Consider the following 21,613-nt stretch of genomic DNA (forward strand, 5'->3'; position numbering starts at 1 on the left):
GATAGCCCCCGATCGCCCAGGGGCTCCATGGTTTGCGGAGATGAGTCAGATGTTGATTGCGCCACCTTATTTGCTTTAATTTTTTTTACTTAACACTATTAAAATATATATATTTTTTTATGCATTGTTGGTTAAGGGCTTGTAAGTAAGCATTTCACTGTAATGTCTATACCGGTTGTATTCGGCGCATGTGGCAAATAAAAATTGATTTGTTTCTTCTCTCCCCTAGGAAGGCATTCTTCCCTAGAATGTAAGGCTCACCACATCCCCAATGGGAAGGAATTCAATGTATTGATCAAAAGCTGAGTTTGGGCTCCTGGCCTTTTCTACTGTCTGATGCAACAAGTATGATTTTGCAAATAAGAGGGTGGTTACTGGCTAGATACAATTGAGTAGATTTAGGCTGCCAACATCAACAAACAAGGAGGCACACTTTCTGTAAATAGTTTAATATTAAATAAAAAAAGACTCCCATATAAAAAGAATGCTACAGTCAACAATTTAATCTTCTTTTAACATAAGTATTGAAAGCAAGGGTAGAATGAGAAAATACTTAATTACAATTCCCCGAAAATTCACAATTCATTGTTGTCTCTAACAATATAAAATCAAAATAAAACACATTAACTGTACATATTTACACATCTCCAAGTGTAGAAATTGCATAATCTGCTTCTTTTCATTTCATTTAAATAAGTAAAATATGCCAGCATTACCGGGCTGTAAAAGTGTAGAGCACAGCCATCTGAAGAACAATGAGAGAAAGTATACAACTATATTCCACCAAAAAATACACTGAGTTAAAAACCCACACATATCTCACACTTTTACCATCAGCCATTCCCCTGTGAAAGGACCTAATTGAAATGTGCATCATTTACTAAACATCCCACAGAGAACATACAGAGGGGTGTATCACAAAGCATGACCACCAGATAGAGCTGGTTCTATAAGAAAGCTCATCTTGAATCTGGATTGTTGGAAGTGTCAAGTCATGCCAATTTCACATCCATCTTTATGAATTTGAAAATGTGACTTCAGATTATTTAGGCAGGACACGTCGCTGGCTAACTCATCTGCTTCTTGATAAAAACACTCGCTCCGCCTAGGAAATGTGATTCTAGATCTGTGGTCAGGGGCAACTTCTACCTTGTACACAAACCACACGCACACAGACATCATACAATCTCAAACAGAGCGCAAATGTAGGTCATTTAAATAGATACTCTTATCCTGACTCACAGTAAACACACTGAGAAACAGTACAGTCTTTTGTAGACATAATTCTAACACTTACATCATAACGGATCTCAACCAATCACAACGTCAAGCAACCACACATACATAAGAGAGGACCTAAGTGAAAGCATCCACATAACTCTTTTTCATTTTTTTCATCTAGATCACTCCCATTCAATAGGTAAGAGGTTGGCATGACATTATATTAGTGCAGTTGACAAACAGAGTGGGGAACTTGGACAATATAAAGCAGTGATGGGGGGTGGGGTTGGGGAAGTCCTGGAAACAGTTGGATGAACCTGCTCCAGTCACTGTCACTGTCTCTGGGACCTGGCTCCCCGCCGCCTCCTGCCCCGGACCGACCTCTCAGGCTTCAGCAGCACCACCTACAACAGACACACAACACATCATCATTAGCAGTCTGGACGGCAGACACTAAGGGACAAATTGCACTGCTGTTAGAAACTGAGATGACGCAACACGCACTGATATAATACGTCCAATGAAGTTAAGGGTTGTTGGGTGGTCTAGTGTTTTACCGTGGGTTTAGGTTCCTCTAGGGCAGGAGCATCCAGTTCTCTGAAGTCCTCTAGCACATTCTGTAGCCTGAAAAACACACACACACACAGTAATATCAGTATATTTACACTGGTATTACATTTAATTGTTCTAAGGAAAAGTGGCAGTGTTATAAGTGCCATCGAGAAGATGGGCAGAATGGTAAATCGGTGCCAAAACTAGCTCACGTTTGTTTCCTCTTCCTGCCTCTTCTGGCTCCCCCCATTTGTGCAGTTTGGTTCTGAAAGGGAAAAAGGGCACTGAAATCAATAAGGCACAAATTACATCTTTCACTGCTTGTAATGTAATACGCAATATTGTGGCGGATTTGCATTTTTAGCCATGCAGTAGTTTTTAAAAAATACATCCTTAGGGCTTGGAGGAAGGTTTTAGGGATCCTTTATGACTGTGTTTAAATCAGGACAACCAACTAAAGGAAACAGCAGCCAGACTCACCCTGCCCTGCTCCGTGTGCTGCAGACCCCCTGTCTCCTCCTTAGGGTGGCTGCCCCCGTCTCTGGGACTCTGGTACCCCCCTGCCTGGGGTCTGTCCCCCTGCCGATTTGACACAGCCTGGCTGTACGAGTCTGTCTTGGCTTCCTCCAGGTAGATAGGAGGCAGAGGAGGGTTAGTGTGACCCTCTGGGAACTCCGACTTGCTCTGCGGGGGTGTGGTGGAGCCATCGTCGCTGGGTTTGGGGGTACCCTGAGCCGGGGAGTGAGCCGCCTCCATATTGAGCCGGGACAGGTCTGGGTTCCTCAGGGTGCAGGCCTGCCGGGGGCTCAGGGAGAAGGGGGCACTGGCCTGAGGGAGGGGAGCGGAGGAGGCACGGCGCTCCCCAGGATAGGAGGGCGGTAAGGCACAGAAGGCATCCGCCCCAGACTGAACTGCTTCCTGCTCTTTAGCACTGACCTGGAGGAAGGAGGTGTAGATAGTGTCCATGAAGGAGGCATAGGGGTCCAGGACGCTCCCCACGGAGCCCTCTCCACGCTGGGACACGAGGGCCGGGGCGGGACAGGGGCTGGGCACAGTCTCTGGGGTAAGCCGATTGGCTAGAATATCCTCCAGAGGGGCGGAACTGTCTGTTTCCTGTAAGGAGATTGGCTTTTCTCCCTCTGAGGGCGGTGCCATGTTGAGCTGAAGAAGGAAGATACAGACATTTCAAATCACAGGACAAGGCTTGTGTCAGGAGTGGAATACAGTGGCTTGCTTGGTCCAACGGTTACAGCCTCTGACCCCGGCACACATGTATGCCAGAGTAGGCATTGGTTCGAATCCGTCCCACTGCCATTTTAGTCCCCCTCCCTCCCCCGGCCTTTCCAACATTTTACTCTCCCTTCAATAAAGCAAAAAAATAACAAAAGGAGTGGGACTGCCCCACTATGAAAAAAAAAAAAAAAAAAGTGGAATACAACAAGTACCTGGATGTTGTTGAGGAGGTTGATGGCCCCATCAGGGCCCTGGAGCAAAGGCATGCCCATGGCAGAGGCCTGTACGGGGGGCAGGAAGAGAGGGCCTGCACCTAGCCCCAGAAGACTGTGGAGGCTGGTCAGAGCAGACAGGTCTCCTACAAAGACAAATGGTTCATCATCAAAACAGTTTGTGAATGGGATAAAGTTACATTCTAAGCAATATGTGGGTAATGTACAAGATATAGCTTTGTTGTAGATGTTCCCCAAGTTTGTAAATAATTCACTATTCATAGAGTGAAATGTAACAGAAAATACTAACTATGATTCCACATGTGTAATAGGCAACAAAACCTTGATATTTATAGCAGTGTAAATGAATGTTGCTGTGACTAACCTAGAACCCCTGGGTTGAGGAGAGTGGGCAGTAACTGGTGGAGGACAGGGTTGTCCTTTCCCTGGACAGACAGGGGGATTAGGGTGTCCATCCCCCCATCAGGGCCTGAAGCTGACACCTGGATGGAGACAGGATCAAAACATCAGACTGACATCTCTAATACAGAAAGTATTAACTCTTTGACAAGGGGAAACTACAGGGTAGGAGGACCAGGCTCAGGGAGAGAACCTACCGGAGGTGGGGGTTGTTGGGGTTGCTGTGTTGGGGGGAGCTGAGGGGCAGGCGGGAGGCCAGTAGAGCCCAGGGCAGCGGTTAGCAGATCAGGGCTGAGGGAGAGGAAGGCTGGGGGAGGCAGGGGGGCAGAGAGCAGGAGCGACTGCAGGGCCTGGAGGGGCCCCTCGGCTGGGGGAAACAGGCCCTGGAGGGCCTCAAGGAGCCCGGGGCCAGGGAGGGACGACGGGTCCAGGAGTCCAGACCCTTTATCCAGAGTCAAACCATCCAACAGGGCTGGGATGTGCTGCTGCTGCCGGAAGGGGAGGTCCAGGCTCAGCTGGCCAAGCCCAGACAGGGGCAACATTGCAGCCTGCTGCTGGCCTAGTAGCAGGGAGGCCATGAGGAGAGCCTGGAGGCCCAGTTTCTCCCCCATCCCCAGATCACACTCCTGGCCTGGGGTAGGGGAGGCAGAGGGGGGTAGTAATGGGTTCAACAGGCCCAGGAGATTCAGAGGCAGCTCTCCCTGACCTCCCATTAGACAGGGGAATAAGCTAAATGGAAAGTTGTGGTTCAGATGGGCAGTCTGTTGTTGTTGTTTCTGTTGTTGCTCTTGGTGTTGTTCATGCTGTAACAGTAGTTGTTGTTCTGATTGTTGATCGGGCAATTGATGGTTTTGCTGAAGGGTGTTGGAGATGGGGAGGTGACCCTGCTGACCGCCAATCCACAGGCCCAGGGGCAGAGAGCCCAGGATGGTGGGGTCCAGGAGGGAGGGCAGGCCGGCCGTGGCCGACAGAAGCTGGAGGAGCTGCTCCTGGCTCATGAAGGGGAAGGCTTCAGCAAGGGGTAAGGAGCCAGTGGAGTCCCCCAGGGCCGGGGGGTTGCAGGGGCCGGGACTACAGCCTCCTGGGGGTTTGGTCACTGTGGGGCCCTGATGATCAACACTCTGAGGCTCTTGCACCCCTAGAGAGGATTAGAGAGAACCAGGATTAACGGAATGAGGAAAGTTCTTTTTTTAAACGCACAGTACTCAACAACTATTAACACATCTAATGAAAAATCTATGTATTTTCCTAGGGCTGCAGGTAGCCTAACAGTTAGAACGTTGGGCCAGTAACTGAAAGGTCACTGGTTTGAATACCCGAGACAACAAGGTGTAAAATCTGTTGATGTGCCCTTGAGCAAGGCACTTAACCTAATTTTCTCCATGGGCGCGGTACTACTATTGCTGACCCTGTAAAACAACACATTTCACTGCACCTATCCGGTGTATGTGACAATACAACATATTATATTCCATGATTTCACCTAGTTAGAGACATTATAAAAGGCTCATCCTCACCTGCAGTGTTGTTGCCGGTGGTTCTGTCCAGGCCCCCCTCCCCCAGAGGTGTGGTGGAAGAGGCTGCTAGCAGTGCCAGCATGTGGTTACTGAGATCCAGGGGTCTGGGGGAGGTGGTGCTACTGTAGCTGGTGACGCTGCTGCTATGGTTGGAGGTGGGGGTGCTGTTGAGACCAGGGCCTAGTGTTGACATGCTCTCCATCTCCATTGATTCACTGACTTCAGGCAAGGCCTGGCCCATGGGTGACTGGATGGTGGTGGCGTCCATAGGTTGGTTTTGGGCCTGCCATAGCCTATCAGGGGTGTGTGGGGTGGGCGAGGGGCTACTGCGATAGTGTGCTGACTGAGCGTTGGACGGGGCCATGGAGGGAGACAGTCTCTGTTTGGGACTGGTCCTCGTATGTGGTCGAGACGGAGACTGTGCATTTTCTCGCCTGGACTTTGACTGAGAGGGAGAGAGAGGCTGTGACGGGCCTTGCGTGGTACTGTGATGAGAGGGGGACTGCATGGGGAATGGTCTGATGTTTAAATGGGAGGGAGAGGGAGACTGCCTGGGGCTCTGCCTCATGCCTCCTGTACCGTGTCCAGAGCCGGGCTGGACTCCAGCGGCTTGAGCGTTCTGCACACTGAGCAGGTGAAGCAGTGCGGAGAGAGGCTGTGTCGGGGGATCCGGTTGACCTGCCATGATTGTAGTGAAGTCCAGGGCGCCATCAGGATGCTTCTGGGGCCCTGCGAGTGTGCCAGAGTGCCGGACTGAGAGCCTTAGGGCCTGTAGGTGGTTCTCTAACATAGCGGGGTAGGGCGAGGCTGAGGTAGAGGAGGGTTGAGAGTGCAATGAGGAAAGGTTGAGCACATTGCTGGGGATTCTGGGACCGCTCATCTGGGACTCCTTCAGCATGCTGAACACTGTGGGCGAACGCCGCTGCCGCTTCCTGTGGGATGTCCGGTCCGTACGGGAGATGTGAAGGGGACTGGAGGCTAGGGGCTGGGAGAGGGGGGCGCAGGGGTGGGGAAGCAGGGGGGAGGCTGCAGGGAGGGGCCTAGCGATTGAGGGATGGCTGTTGTGTAAAGTGCTGTTTGTTACCTTCGACTGCTGAGACTCCCTCGAGACCTCCAAAGAGAGGGCAGAGCTGAGGATGCTGCGCGAATTGGAGCTCTGGTTGTGGGTCATCTGGCTGGCCAGCTGGGCCTTGGCTGCTGCCGAAAGGAGGCTACTGGCAGGAAAAGAAGCTGGGTGTGGTTGCTTCTGGTGGTTCAAGAACTGTCCAAGAGGCAAACCAGAAGGACCAGCACTGATCTCCATGCCTGAGGCAGAAGCAGGTGCCTTTGTAGGCTTCCCAACCGTTTCAAGCGCTAGAGAGAGGATCTGAGGATTGTTTTGGTTGCTCAGTGAGTTTGGGTGAAGGATGTGGTTATTAGTGCTACTGTTGCCTGAGTTCTTAAACTGCTCTAGGATGTCCTCAAGCTTGTATTTGGAGAAATGGAGGTTAGGGGACCCGCCTGGTATAGGAGAGTGTGGGGAGGAAGAGGATATCCTTTTGGGGGGATAGCTGCCAAGCACCACCCCTCCCACCCCCTGCTCAGAGTGAGAGGAAGAGGCGGAGGGGTGGCGTGAGCGCTGGCGGGGAGAGGGGCAGTTCATACTCACAGAGGGAGAGGGAGAAAACGAGGGGGACAGGGGAGACCCAACAATGATACCATGTTGATGACTCTGCCCTCCCCTCCCCAGTGTCCCAGGGGAGGAGGGAGGAGGGGGAGAGAGGGGCCCCATATGAGGAGATCTGGGGGCTTCTGGAGTCTGTGGTGCCCTCTGACCCTGACTGAGGTTCTGAGGCGTTGGTGTGCGTGGGGACCTCTGAGGTGCCCCGTAGCTGGAGAATGGAGAGGTGTTGGGGGGGAGATTGAGAGGAGGTGGCAGTCTCCTCAGAATCTCAGGAGAGTGATAAGAGTTAGTGCTATTGTGTGAGAGGGGTGAGGAACCATTGTAAGAATACACAAGTTGGGGAGAATTTTTAGGACTGCCACAAGAGTTGGGGTGGAGGTTAGTGTTGGGCCTGGATTGGACTAGATGGTGTTTGGAGGTGTAAGTGCCACATTCTTTTTCTTCCCTGTCCACTCTCATCCTCTTAGGATCTCTGTTCTCCACAATGCCACTGGTAACCTCTGAAACAACAACAAAAATCTACATTAGGGCTGGCACAATAACTGTATAATTGTGTAGCCGACAATTATGGACAATAACCATAATCCTCTTAATACATTCATTTTAGTAGGGGGTGAGATTCAACTTTATTTTCAAGTATATATAGTTTACCCAATAGCAGTTTTAATTTTCACATGAAGTTGGTAGCCTAATCATTTTACGGAAAAAAACAGCATGGTCAGGAGAAGCTTCCTTTCCAAAAGTTCCAAGCGGTCAAAACAATTTGTTTTTGAGACGGGTGTCACCAAAGCTGTGTTGTATTCATTAGGTATGTCGTAGCTAATTTTCAAAGATGCAGTATTATGATACATTATAAGCTCAAAACATTTTTCACCTAAAATGGCAATTATGACAATAACCATGGCAATTTGCGTGACAATTCATTGTTATCCAAAATTCCATAATCGTCACAGCCCTAACCAACATGATTATTTACATTTCTGAGAGCAATATTTGAATAGCACAATGGTAAAAAATTGGTAACTAACCATCAATAGCTGTTTAATGATCCTGAAAGTACTTCATTTCTGTTACATTAGATCTATTCTGGGGTTTTTGCGCTGATACAGTGCCTTCAGAAAGTATTCACACCACTTGACTTTTTCCACATTTTGTTGTGTTACAAACCAAATGTAAAATGGATTAAATTATACCCCATAATGTCAAAGTGAAATTATGTTTTTCTAAATGTTTCAATAAGTGAAAATGTATTCAACCCCTTTGTTATGGCAAGCCTAAATAAATTCAGGAGTAAACATTTGCTTAACAAGTCACATAATAAGTTGCATGGACTCGGTGCAATAATAGTGTTTAACATGATTTTTTAATGACTACCTCATCTCTGTACCCCACACATACAATTATCTGTAAGGTCCCTCAGTCGAGCAGTGAATTTCAAACACAGATTCAACCACAAAGACCAGGGAGGATTTCCAATAACTTCCAAAGAAGGGCACCTATTGGTAAATGGGTAAAAATACAAATAAAGCAGACATTGAATATCCCTTTGAGCATGGTGAAGTTATTAATTACACTTTGGATGGTGTATCAATACACCAAGTCACTACAAAGATACAGGTGTCCTTCCTAACTCAGTTGCCAGAGAGGAAGGAAACCGCTCAGGGATTTCACCATGAGGCCAATGGTGCCTTTAAAGCAGTTACAGAGTTGAATGGCTGTGATAGGAGAAAACTGAGGATCAACAACACTGTAGCTACTCCACAATACTAACCTAATTGACAGAGTGAAAAGGGAGCCAGTACAGAACACACATATTCCAAAACATGCATCATGTTTGCAATAAAAAGAAACAGAATAGAGCAAAGCACAGGTCAAATCCTAGAGGAAAACCTGGTTCAGTCTGCTTTCCAACAGACACTGGGAGACAAATTCACCTTTCAGCAGGACAATAACCTAGAACACAAGGCCAAATATACACTGGAGTTGCTTAACAAGACGACATTGAATGTTCCTGAGTGGCCTAGTTACAGTGTTGACTTAAAAATCGGCTTGAAAATATATGGCAAGACTTGAAAATGGCTGTCTAGCAATGATCAACAATCATCTTGACAGAGGTTGAAGAATAAAAAAAAAGTGCAAATGTTGTACAATCCAGGTGTGCAAAGCTCTTAGAGACTTACCCAGAAAGACTCACAGCTGTAATCGCTGCCAAAGGTGATGTATTGACTCAGGGGGTTGAATACTTATCTAATCAAGATATGAGTGTTTTATTGTTAATATAAAAAAATGTTTATACAAATGTTAGAATTTTTCTTCCACTTTGACATTAAAGTATTTTGTGTAGATCATTGACAAAAAATGGCAATTAAATTCATTATAATCGCATTTTGTAACAACAAAATGTGGACAAAGTCAAGGGGTGTGAATACTTTCTGAAGGCACTGTATTTACCTGTGTGACGGGCAACATTGGGCAGCTGTGAAGCCTGCATACTGCGACAGAGCGCTGCCATAGCAACCACTTTCCGCCGATGGTTACAGAGCTTTGTCATGTCCTGCTCTGCCTTCCCCACCGGCTGGCTGTGCTGCTGAACTTTGACCCCTAGGCTAAAGTTAAACACCTGCAGAGACAATAAAGGGACATACATTCAGCAAACCCCAGTCAAAACCGGATGTGAGACGATAAAAGTGAGATGTAGAGGGAGGAGTTAGGTCTACTATACCTTGTGGATGACCAGCGGACACTCCAGGCCACACTTGCATGTGCCATCGGTCAACAGATATGACTTAACCTCCTCCAGTGAAGACAGGACTGCGCCACTTGGACTGCAGGAATGGACAGGGATGCAGGAGATTAGTGATTAAATAAAGGGGAAATAAAATATATTTTACAATTCCCTGCTCCAGACCAGCTTTTGGGAAATGAAAACAACATGATAATGGCTCTTATATGCTCATAACACAAGTATAAAAAGTATTATACCCGTCTGTGTTACTGAACTTGCTTACCTGACATACACCACAAGCCCATCCTTTGCTCTCCTCTGCCAGCCAATGGGGACTTGTATTGCCACAGTGTGGACTCCATCCTTGTCTCCACTGCCACTCTCACTGCCTCCCATCATTTTGTAAAAACTGCCTTGCAGCACCTTTGGGATAGAAGATGCGGGAACAAATGTAGAATTAATATATGCTTTGATTAACTACTATTACGACCACTGTACTGAGATTCTGACATCAATGTTTTCCCACCAAAAACACAACCAGAGTTCCAACTCGTAGAAACAAATATAAAGTCTCTAACATAAAGCATGCCTGATAGCCCATTCATAGACGCTAACTACCTTTAGCGCCTATTGAGGATAGTATCTTCTGGCCAGGTTATTTTTTTAAGAACCCCAACGCTTGCGCTAAACGTTAACACGCATCAATTGCGGTACGGTTTTGAAAACATAACTTATCTTTCATATCAGTTAGAAATCATTATTATATAAAAAAAAAAAAAAAAGGTTAAAATTACTACACACCTTTATAGGGTTGGGGTTCCCACACTGCCATATTTCCATGTTACAGCGTCTGTTTACGGAAAACAGAGTCGACCAACTGTGCTAATTAGCTATCTGCGTCTCCGAACACCTGTGTAAATGGAAGATGGACGCCAAAAACTTGTTGTCACTGAAAAATACTGTTGGCTGCAACAGTGTTAAAACAGTGTACAGTAAGTGTATATTTTGCATTTGTGAAATTATTTTGATGTGATATGAAAGTAGAGGGCATTATGTTTCTAGAACCGTACTGCAACTGAGAATTGATTCACGTTTAGATTGAACATTTTGCTGTTTTGGCTGCCAGAGTCAATTCGCCTTTAAACAGAACATGTACGGTCCTTGTACGGTCCTTGGACTATAAGGAGTAACGTTAGGCTCTTTTAGTCCGTTATTGGGCTAGCCTGATGAGTGAGGAAGGATATCATGTTTTCAAGCATACCTTGTCATCTTTGAAAAGCCAAATATATTATTGGCTATGGTATCCACCGTTTGAAGGCCATGGTGTTAGGGGAAAAGCACACACAGACTCTGCCAACCACCCTCCAACGCCTTGCAGAACTCTCCAAGAACTAACGTTAAGTCTTCTGACCCTGCTTCAGAGGTCACCTCCTCCAAAACTCTGCAGCTGACACTAGGGCCACAGTTTGTCTGCAAAGAAGATTGAGATAGACCTAACGTTAGTTAGCCCTAAAATAATAAGTGAAAATGCTGAACAAAATACATCTCTCGATTCTGATTGCTACAATAACCCCACACAAGCATACGAGGAAGGGGATGCATATTAGGATAGGCCTAGTGGTATTTATTTCAATTAAGTGACGTATTATCAAATAGCTACCTAGATAGTTAGCGAGCTACATGAGACTGGTGGTGTGTGCAGCTGGATGTTGAAATTAAAAGAGAATCAGCAGTTGTAACTTGATAATAGTTATCTAGCCCACATGCATAATATAGCCGTTACAGAAGTGGCACACAAAGTACATAAATCACAGTCACAGCAATGATGGTCCTACATAGCTAGTTAGGCTAGCTTTATCCAACTAGTTAGCTAATGTTGCAGTCTGAAGTGTCGTAACAGCTTGACAGACACACCTTGCAAAATAGCAACATTTCAATAATGAGAACTTGGGGAAAATGTGTTTATCAATGATGTCATGCATGCTAGTTAGCTAGCTAACGAGCAATTGTGCGAAATGTATTCTACCATTCTGTTCTCAAACAAGGTCGCGAAGTTTTTGGAGTCTTCTCCTGTAAGCTCGCGGGAGAACCCCAGAGTTAGCTAGCTGGCTTACTAATGCTAAATTGTTTTGGAGGTTAACCTTATCTAGACAGCAAATATAGTGATCAACCCTCCAATGCAAATTATTTGCGCCATCAATCAACTCTATGTCTGTCTAGCTGCATCTGCCCGTCTGGTTAAAAACAAAGGGCAATAATGCTTCATTTTACTGCGCCTATGATCTCGGGGCTAGGCTAGATGGCTAGCTAGCATTGACAGAAATTTACTTGATTCTGGAGTGTCCCAAGACCCAAGGATGTCCGATCGTGTCGCCAAATGATTCAGTCGTTATCTCCAGACACTGTTCGATCAAGCCGGTGTATGTTCAGCAAAAATGGAGCTCATCCGATGCACCTTTTAATCTCTATTTCACAGTTAGTATTTTTCTTGCAGATTCCGTGCAAAAAAATAATGGAGTTTTCTATGGAGCATGCGCACTGGGGCGGTGAGGGACTATTGTACCCACAATGCAACCGGACCTTTGTAGTGGTAGCCGACGCGACCCCCCAGATGAAGAATAAACTGGCCATGGTTCTCTGTTCTTCAACTGGGCTGGGGCAAAAAAATAGGCCTTTGTAGAATATCTTGTTTTTATCCATGGATTAGCTACCTCCACTACCATCAGTCTTCCATAATATAATACTGTACTTTTTCTTAATATATTATGTTGATCCTCTCCTTATATATAAACTACAAGTTTTTCTTTATGTTTAAAATGTTATTAAATTTTTAATAAGGATTTTAACCGCTAAGGGTTTTATATGAGATGGTATATGTGGTGTTCACTGTGTATTGTAAATGCCTGGCAGTACAATAAAGATAAATATAGCCTATTTCCATTCCATTCCTTTGTCAGTATTTTCCAAAGAAATATAATTATTGTTGTCATAACAATACTGATTATGCCTGCAGTTTGTACAGTAAGCCAACAGTAGGCTGTGTGTGTCTTGACCTGTCCTCTCAGGTTGTGACAGGGGTCTGCAGGGTCATGGCTAGAAGGGATTCAGCTTTTGTCAAATTAACATCAGAAGTTGAATTTTTTTTTCTCCATTTTAGTTAGACAAAAGCTGGATCCCTTCTAGCCATGACCGATCTGCAGGGCCAAGGAATGGGTATTAGTATTGGATTTACCCTCGTCATCGGTGCCCTGAAAGTTACCCAGCTGTCTCACTCACTCAAACTGTTTCCTGCCTTTACAGTCCCTCACTCACTCACCCCTCTGCTCTAACCACTAACTATTGGATCACTCTTTGGAAATTACCTGCACAAAGAATAGCTGAAAAGGGAAATATCAATCAAGAGTTGGAATGGTTCGGAGGCCTCCGTCGTGACAGGTTGCTCATCACACATGAAAGGAATGACTCTGAATCAAAACTGGTGAAGAAAGCCTTTTCCATACATCCACATACCAGATTTAATTTCTTCATTGACTGGACTAGCAACCAGTAGGAATAAGTATGTCTAAATTGTAACTATATTGCATGCCCCTTTTTTTGTGTATATGTGTGATCTGTTCAGCTTTGTGTTTTTCTAAATAGATATCATACATGTTATAATTTAGATATATAGCAAATTCTTTAAGTTTCATTGAGAGGGGACTGAAATGTCAAATCCTCACTAAGACTGATTCTGGTCTTATATCATCGTAATTTTTCAGAATCTCTCAGCTCATGCCCAGTCTGGCAAGGCACCCACATTTAGCCATGATGAGATTGAGTTACCCTGCCCCAAAATAGTAGAGTGGACGTGTGTATTTTAGAGTTTGTGTGTGTGTGTAGGCTTGTGTGGGTAAATCATCTCCCCCTTCCCCCCGTTACTACATGCGAGGGGAGAGGACATGATTGTGTCACGTGTCCCATTCAAATGGAGAGCCAGTGTTTCTGTTCCCCTAAACTGTATTCTGTCTTAGGTGGGTAGCACTGCAGGACGAGGGTGAGAGCTCCCACACTACACCATGGCCCAATATGACCAGTGAGTCTGCTCTTGTGTTGCTGAACTCAATACATAGGATAGTCCTTTTTAATAGTTTTACCTGGTTCTAAACAAAACAACGAGGGAAAGCTTTAAGTATTAGATTATTAATTGAAAGAATCATGTAAAACTTGGGAACATTTTAAGCTCAGCCACCATTACAATACTACTGCAATATCCGCTCTTAAATATATGTCAGATATCTTTGTTTGTCGATGTTGCTTAATGGTCTCTGTTTGGTTCTCTGTGTTAGACTGGAAGATAAACATTCTGTGGATATCCACGATAACCCCACAGCCCCTGAAAATATTGTGAAAGAGGAAGACAATACTGTGAGTAGCATGCCAATCTGCCACTGTTGGGAACACCATCCCTCAAACAGTTTAAAATAGCAGCCAACTAGGATGGTCAAAATACAGTAACCTCATTAGTTTAATATGTGAGGCTCTCTGCTCCCCTATTTATATTCTGCAGAAAGGTGACACTGTGGGCTAAATCCACAGAGCTTTTTTCATTTACCACTTACATTTACATTTACGTCATTTAGCAGACGCTCTTATCCAGAGCGACTTACAAATTGGTGCATTCAACTTATGATAGCAAGTGGGGGTGTGGGGGAGGGGGGGGTAGAAGGATTACTTTTATACTATTCTATACGTACTCTCCAGAAGTAAAATAATAGTTTAAATACTTGTTAAATGAAAACTTTACTAATTTACTTAACTAATGCAAAAACATTTTGTATGTTATAGATAACGATCATGTGGACTTTTCAATTATAGGAAATCATTGTTTTGATGAGACTGATTCTTTGGATTTCAATAAAAATGTTCTACCTCTAGCTAAATCAAATCAAATCAAAAAACATTTTCTTGGTCACATACATATTTAGCAGATGTTATTGCGGGTGTAGCGAAATACTTGTGTTCTTAGCTCCAGCAGTGCAGTAATATTTAACAATTCACAACAATACACACTGATTTAAAAGTAAAAGAATGGAATTAAGAAATATATAATATAACCAATCCAATCCAATATATACCAATCCAATCAGTAGTCACTAGGGTGGGGAAAGGAAGGAAAGCTGTCTACCAGTAAAAGTATTGAGACATAGCCACTCTCTCTGCAGGTATACTTTATTTATGAGGAGGAGGTGGAAGTGGAGGAGAAGGAGCCTGAGCCTGAGCCAGTTGTTATATTGGTGAATGACAAACCACACAAGTTCAAGGATCACTACTGCAAGACACCCAAGTTCTGTGACGTCTGTGCTCGTATGATAGTCCGTAAGTTTTAACATTGACCACAGTGGCTCTTGTATTTATTAATAGTATTTGTAAAGCTGAAGCTTAATAATACTGACTAGCTTCTTAATAGTTGACTTTTTTCAACCTTTCAGTCAACAACAAGTTTGCTTTACGGTGCAAAAACTGCAAGACCAACATCCACCACTCGTGCCAGTCCTATGTTGAGTATCAGAAGTGCTTTGGCAAAATTGTAAGACATTTTCAATTCATCATTTAGATAGTCATTATAATGTCAGAACATGATCAAGTTGACATTGCATGCAGTTGCCAGAAACAGCAATTATTCTACATATTCATATTGTTGTCTCACCTATAGCCCCCAGGTTTCAGACGGGCCTACAGCTCCCCTCTGTACAGCAGTGACCAGCCAGATGCAGGTAAGACACTAACCATCTCAACAAGCTAAGTGTTCAACTTATTTTTTACTATGTGTCCTCTCTCTGCTGCTTCCCTCCTGTCCAGCCCACTCCAACCGTAACGACCCTGTGTTTGACACCCTGCGGGTTGGGGTCGTCATGGCAAACAAGGAGCGCAAGAAGGGGTCTGAGGACAAGAAGAATGTGAGTGTGGAACTCTGTGTCCATGGCACATATTAGCCAAAATATGAAATTAATGACGATAAGTCGTCCAGATAATGGTTACATTTACTGACAACCATTTGCATAGGGATCATAAATAGTATGTTAACCATATTTTTCCCCCTCCAAGATGATGATGATGATGATGGAGGAAGAGGAATCCCAACAACCCAAAGCAGACGAGCAGGCAGAAGGTATTGAAAGAGGATGAAGCATCCATATTGAAGCATGTGATAATTCAAGGTGATGGTTCCACTGCATCAACTGTACAAAAATAAATTTTATTTATTTACAACAATGTGTTTTATTTATGATATTGAAGCCCATCAAAGTGAATGGCAAATGAACCGAAGCATAAGAGGTGGTTGGTTGTCAAGCAGTTGCTAAACAATATATGTATGTCAACCTTTTACCAGACCAATCCAGTACAATTTCAAAAAAGAAATATCTTACACTGAATGTCAAGGAGCAACATAGAATAAATGTAATACTGGTTCTAAAGTTGAGGAGTTGACCATTGTTGTATTGAAACTCTACAATGACCCTGTGTGATGTGCTTGTAGGAAAGCCAGAGGGGGATAAGAAAGGAGACAAGGCTGACAAAGCAGATGACAAGGTAAGGGACTGTAACTGCCTGACATCATGTATACACTAACCATGTAAATATCAATAATAACACCCTGTCTGGTACATCAATACAATTAGTAGTTAAATAAACATCGGTGTATGTTTGCTACAGAAAAAGAAGGAGATGGGAAACATTGGAAATCAGTCACATTACTACCTGGCTCTGTACCGCTTCAAGGCCATTGAGAAAGACGACCTTGACTTCCAGTGGGTTAACCAATACATTTCCTTATATTGTATGAATGATGTTTTATGTCCAACATTTCAGTCTTGTGGTAATGTGAAACATTTGATACAATTTGATACAAATATACAAACCTTTGTGTCTTTCAGTCCTGGTGATCGAATCACTATAATTGATGATGCCAATGAGGAATGGTGGAGGGTAAGTGTTCCTGAAAAAATTGTTATGCAAGCTGACAATGATCAAAACTAGTAATGACTCTACTCATCATGAGCTCTACTTTCTATTGTCACCATCGTAAATAAGGGCTGTTTTTATTTCTCAGGGGAAGATTGGGGAGAAGACAGGTTACCTCCCCACCAATTACATCATTAGAATAAAAACGGGAGAGAGGGTGTACAAGGTGACACGCTCTGTCGTGGGAAACAGAGAGATGGGACAGATAACACTGAAAAAAGACCAGGTAAGAAACAGGTGTGTCTCTGTATCAGACCTGGGTCAAATACTATCACATACAGTACTTGAAAGTAGTGTAATTGAGGTGTGCTTTATTTAGCTATTACTGGGCACGCTGAATCAAGCCCAGCTCAAGTATTTGACCCAGGTCAGCTGTCTGTGTCTATGAAAATAATATGTTTCTTAGTTTTTCTTTGCATAGGAAACTGATGTCAGCTGCTTTATGATCATGAGCAGTATGGATGGATGTGTGCATGTGGACAGTGACTGTAATGACAGTTGCTACTGTGCATGTGTGTGTCTGGTCCAGTGGTGGAAAAAGCACCTAATTTTCATCCTTGAGTAAAAGTAAAGATACCTTAATAGAAAATGACTCAAGTAAAAGTGAAAGTCACCCAGTAAAATACTACTTGAGTAAAAGTCTAAAAGTATTTGGTTTTAAATAAACGTAAGTATCAAAGTAAATATAATTGATAAAATATACTTAAGTATCAAAAGTAAACGTAAAAGTAAAATCATTTCAAATTCCTTATATTAAGCAAATGAGATGGCACCATTTTCTTGTTATTTTTATTTACAGATAGCAAGGGGCACACTCCAACACTCAGACAATTTACAAACAAAGAATGTGTTTAGTGAGTCCGCCAGATCAGAGGCAGTAGGGATGACCAGGGATGTTCTCTTGATAAGTGCATGAATTGGACCAAGTTCCTGTCATGCAAAGCATTCAAAATTAATGTAACAAGTACTTTTGGGTGTCAGGGTAAATGCATGGAGTAAAAAGTACATCATTTTCTTTAGGAATGTAGTGAAGTAAAAGTAGAAGTTGTCAAAAATATCAATAGTAAAGTAAAGTACAGATACCCCAAAAACTTTAGTAGTACTTTAAAGTATTTTTTACTTAAGTACTTTACACCACTGGTCTGGTCATCTTCAACAATTACTGTACCTTTGTGGGGCCACAACACCGTCCTCCATTCTCTTTGTGTTGTGTTGCAGATCGTGGTGAAGAAGGGAGAGGAGGTGAATGGCTACCTGAAGGTCAGCACCGGCCGCAAGCTGGGTTTCTTCCCTGCCGACCTGCTCCAGGAGATCTGAGCCTGACCAGATCACAACCACAACCACAGGTCTGGAGTCACACCGTCACCAGGACCATAACCACACATCACCGAACCCAAGACCTGAACACATGATCATCTTACACAACATTTACACTAACACTTGTATTTTCCACCTGTAGGGGCCTATAGAGCTGATCTGGTGAATGTGTAAGCAGTTTGAGGGCTGTGAAGGCTTAGAGGGGAAGGGTGTTGAGTGTAACTCAATACTGCAGCCTACCCACCCTGGTGAACTGGGTCAGCTGTCCATGCAATCCGAGCTGGACAGAAACATGTGATGTAGGACCAGGAGTGTGGACACTTAAAAAGTTAACATGTTTGTGTCATTTTAATGTGATCAAAACTGGACAACCTGAAACTACATCTTCAGCAACATGAAACCAAAAAAAGTTTCTAAACCCAATGGCTGTAACTACTAACTGTATCTACTAAGTAACTAGGATTTTGACATTATTTTTGTTATGCAAACTAAATTATCTTGGAGTCTAATGTATTGCTTACTCTTATTGTAGTAGTTCCTTTTTATAAATAGTCAGCTGAAATACTATTGCTTCATTTCCCCCTTGATGCAATTTGTTTTGCTTGGGTCAGTCTTTTATCATCGTTAGCAAAACAGTGTGCTATGTATTTGTTGTATTTATGTAGTAGACTATTTAAGCTTTTGCCATACAAATGTAGGCCTATCATTGGTGCAAGATTGTAACATTACGCTACAGTCATTTGTTAATAATCTACTATTGAAATACTAACAGTGGAGTGCAGGCTTTTCCCATTCATTGTCTTTCTTGATATGCATCCTTTCAAAAGCTGTACAACGCTGTGATACCATCATAGTAAACTTCGATGACTGATCATTGTGGAAACATGAAATCAATTCACAATTCGAAATAAAGTCCTTTATTTTTGTATCAGTATTTTGCATTCACTGATTTGTGTGTCTACCATGATTCAGGACTTTTGTGTCCAACCTAAAGAGGGAATCTATTTACGTCATGTATTGATCCAGTGATGGGGACAATGCAGCCTTCATTATCCTGTTTGAATGCTAGCAGTGTCATATGGAATGATTCTAAATAGTGTCTTACATTTATTCTAAATATGATGTAATATATTAATATATAATAATGTTACATACTATTACATATTTAAATGCAAGCATGGCGACAATTTGAATAGGCAGACTCGTATAAAACTCTGGTTGGAATACATATACCTCCTTCTCACCAAACTACCTAACATTTTCATTAATAAGAATAGGTAGATCGGCCATCAATAAATTAGTTGATACTCGTAATGTACTTCTCCACGAAAACCTTTAACAAAAGGCGAACGATTTATACGATCTGAAGAGAAACCAGAGTATACTACAGATCATAAGAAACGGCTCTGATCAGCTTCAATTCATTATAAGTCCTCGGTTTATATAGCAATATCACCCAAACTGTAAGGTCTTATCAACTTGAAATGAAAATGATCGCACATTTCTAATGGTAACATTTGGCATTATTATCATATTTATATATTTAGTAGCCTAAATCTTTACTTTTATTGAATCGAAGTATGCCTGGAGAAGGATTTTATAGCTGTCAATAAAAGTCATTAACTCAAAAAGGGAGAAAAAAAACTCAATTCAAATGCGTTACGTCTACATTTTACTGAGCCACTGCGTTCAACACACTCACATGCATGCGTAGTACAGCTAACATCTCTGCTACATCCCCACTGTGCGTGCATTCCTCGAACTAAGCCTACGTTTTCTAAACTCGGCTGTCGTAACCTTGATTAACTTCAATAGGTCTGGAAGCCTTTATTATGCTTAAGTGTATATATATAGTGCATCATTATGTATATGGTAATTTATCAACTTCGTGCAAAATCGAAATGATCTGTTTTCATATCATAAAAAGAATACTAGCGACATGCTGTGGTCAATACTAAGTACTACACACCACCATAACAGAACATGAAAGCTTCAGCGCGCACGGTGGCAGTTTGGCCTCAACCGTTTTGACATGGCCCTGTCACTTTTGTGACACTGATGCTATCATAAGTACATTTTAACCATAAAGTTATGTAAATCACTCTTGGGTGTCCTGAAAAGGGATCCGTGGCCCGTGACAGTGTGAATGATAATTGATAAGTAAAAAAACAAAAACAGTTGTATTGTCACATGCACGGGATAGGAGCAGTGACATTTGTTGTTTTTCAGGGTCAGCCATAGTAGTATGGCGTCCCTGGAGCAAATTAGGGTTAAGTACCTTGCTCAAGGGCACATCAACAGATTTTTCACCTTGTTGGTCGGGTATTCAAACCAGCTACCTTTCGGTTACTTGCCACGCTAACTGTTACCTGCCACCCTAAAAACCCATGGGACTAATGGGTCTCTCTCTCAGGCAATGGTGTAATGGAGGGTATACGTGGGTATACGCCATATACCTACTTATTTTTCAGTGGCCATTACGTATACTCAATTCTTAATCCCCAAGATGCGTATCAAAGTAGTGTAGTGGTGGTATACGCTGTCTCTATTAATAGGGCTGATGGAACAGATCAGAATGTTTAGCTAAAAATGTTGATAAACATTTTAAGCACAGCAATGTGCACATGGCTGTAGGCCTATGCGCAAATGTTCCAAAATGCAACTTGCGGGAAAACACTGTTCGAAAATGCTACCATGGACAGGAAATAGGGGAGATCTAAAGATGCAACAACTATCATGGGTTGCTAATATGACTAGGATAATGCCTTTGGCTGCTAGACAATGAAAGAAAGTTGAAAGAAAACCAATAGAACAGGAGAACGCATATGAGGAAGTCTTTATAAAAAATAATTGCCTCAACGTTTCTATGGTGGGATTTTGGCTATAGGCTACTTTGAAGCAAGTTAAGACATGCCTCATAATATGAAGTAAAATGTCCAGGTTTTAAACAATTAAAAGAAAGTTTGCACGATATCTATTCCACAAATCTAACAACATAGATTGATTATATTCCATCTAAACAGTCGTTATGCAAAAGTTTATAAAAATATATAATTATACACTTCTATTTTTGCAATTTGAATTACATTTATCAAAAACTCATATACCAACACTACATTGGGACTTTGACTTCAAGGAAGGAACAGCCTGCTGGTGGCTTCAGTGATGGAGGCAAGTCGGGTAAGTAGGTACTAAAGTCCCCAAAGAGTCTTGTCATGTTATGTTGCTAGTAGATTATGAAAACGGAGATAACCAGTAATCTGTGCACCGGGCCATGCAAATGAACTGGCCCACTCGGATCTAGCATGGTGTTTGGGGATGGAATAGCATGTGGCTAGCTATAGCTACCATCGGCCAATAACAGAGTTTTAGCCAGTTTGGTTATAGACGTTCAATGTCTACTATGATGGTAAAGGTTTATCTTATTTTGTGTAACAGTATGAGAAATGCTGATGTGCTGAACTGCTAATAAGTGATGTGTTTCAAGGCTGCTAGTGGTTAGCGCATAGCGGTAAGCCAGCAGGGGTGTAAAAGGGGCTATGCTAATAGCCTGAACGCTGTTTAATTGCTAACTTTTTTAGCTAATACAGAATAAAGAAATCACAAGATATGGTCAGATGATAAGTTGGCTTTAATCAGAGTGCCAAAATATTTTTTCACAAACAATGACGACTCGGTATGATGTGGGTCTTTACCGTCTTACAGTGGCTTCACTCCTGCTGTACATTCACTTGTGTTCTGCTCTTGATGT

General features: G+C 43.0%; 2 protein-coding genes and 1 non-coding gene across 5 annotated transcripts; 1 reads left to right on the forward strand and 2 right to left on the reverse strand.

Moving 5' to 3' along the window:
* Positions 1-439: 439 nt before the first annotated feature.
* On the reverse strand, positions 440-12,073 carry LOC121545457 (proline-rich protein 36). Of its 2 annotated transcripts, XM_045212418.1 has the most exons (14): positions 11,872-12,073; positions 10,805-11,013; positions 10,345-10,453; positions 9,827-9,966; positions 9,541-9,643; positions 9,270-9,438; positions 5,156-7,318; positions 3,836-4,776; positions 3,604-3,721; positions 3,219-3,364; positions 2,254-2,934; positions 1,986-2,038; positions 1,779-1,845; positions 440-1,625 (listed from the first exon to the last, which is right to left on the reverse strand). In XM_045212418.1, the coding sequence occupies exons 3-14, from the start codon at positions 10,381-10,383 to the stop codon at positions 1,554-1,556; spliced, it is 4,692 nt and encodes a 1,563-aa protein (XP_045068353.1). In that variant the 5' UTR covers positions 10,384-10,453; positions 10,805-11,013; positions 11,872-12,073; the 3' UTR covers positions 440-1,553. The 2 variants fall into 2 exon arrangements, with proteins under 2 accessions (XP_045068353.1, XP_041711931.2); XM_041855997.2 differs by lacking the exon at positions 10,345-10,453.
* A 729-nt stretch (positions 12,074-12,802) lies between these two features.
* On the forward strand, positions 12,803-18,788 carry LOC121545459 (SH3 and cysteine-rich domain-containing protein 3-like). 2 transcript variants are annotated; one of them, XM_041856000.2, is made up of 14 exons: positions 12,803-13,099; positions 13,554-13,615; positions 13,869-13,947; positions 14,745-14,898; positions 15,012-15,109; positions 15,236-15,296; positions 15,382-15,479; positions 15,628-15,691; positions 16,061-16,113; positions 16,237-16,331; positions 16,458-16,509; positions 16,634-16,771; positions 17,764-17,891; positions 18,005-18,788. In XM_041856000.2, the coding sequence occupies exons 2-13, from the start codon at positions 13,599-13,601 to the stop codon at positions 17,860-17,862; spliced, it is 1,008 nt and encodes a 335-aa protein (XP_041711934.1). In that variant the 5' UTR covers positions 12,803-13,099; positions 13,554-13,598; the 3' UTR covers positions 17,863-17,891; positions 18,005-18,788. The 2 variants fall into 2 exon arrangements, with proteins under 2 accessions (XP_041711934.1, XP_041711933.1); XM_041855999.1 differs by having other exon boundaries at positions 17,764-18,788.
* A 342-nt stretch (positions 18,789-19,130) lies between these two features.
* Positions 19,131-19,245, reverse strand: LOC121546874. Its single transcript, XR_005996463.1, has one exon. It is a non-coding gene; the product is annotated as a U5 spliceosomal RNA (small nuclear RNA).
* Between the last annotated feature and the right edge of the window lie 2,368 nt (positions 19,246-21,613).

The sequence above is a fragment of the Coregonus clupeaformis genome, unplaced genomic scaffold (genome assembly GCF_020615455.1).
Source record: "Coregonus clupeaformis isolate EN_2021a unplaced genomic scaffold, ASM2061545v1 scaf0012, whole genome shotgun sequence".
NCBI classification, from domain to species: domain Eukaryota; kingdom Metazoa; phylum Chordata; class Actinopteri; order Salmoniformes; family Salmonidae; genus Coregonus; species Coregonus clupeaformis.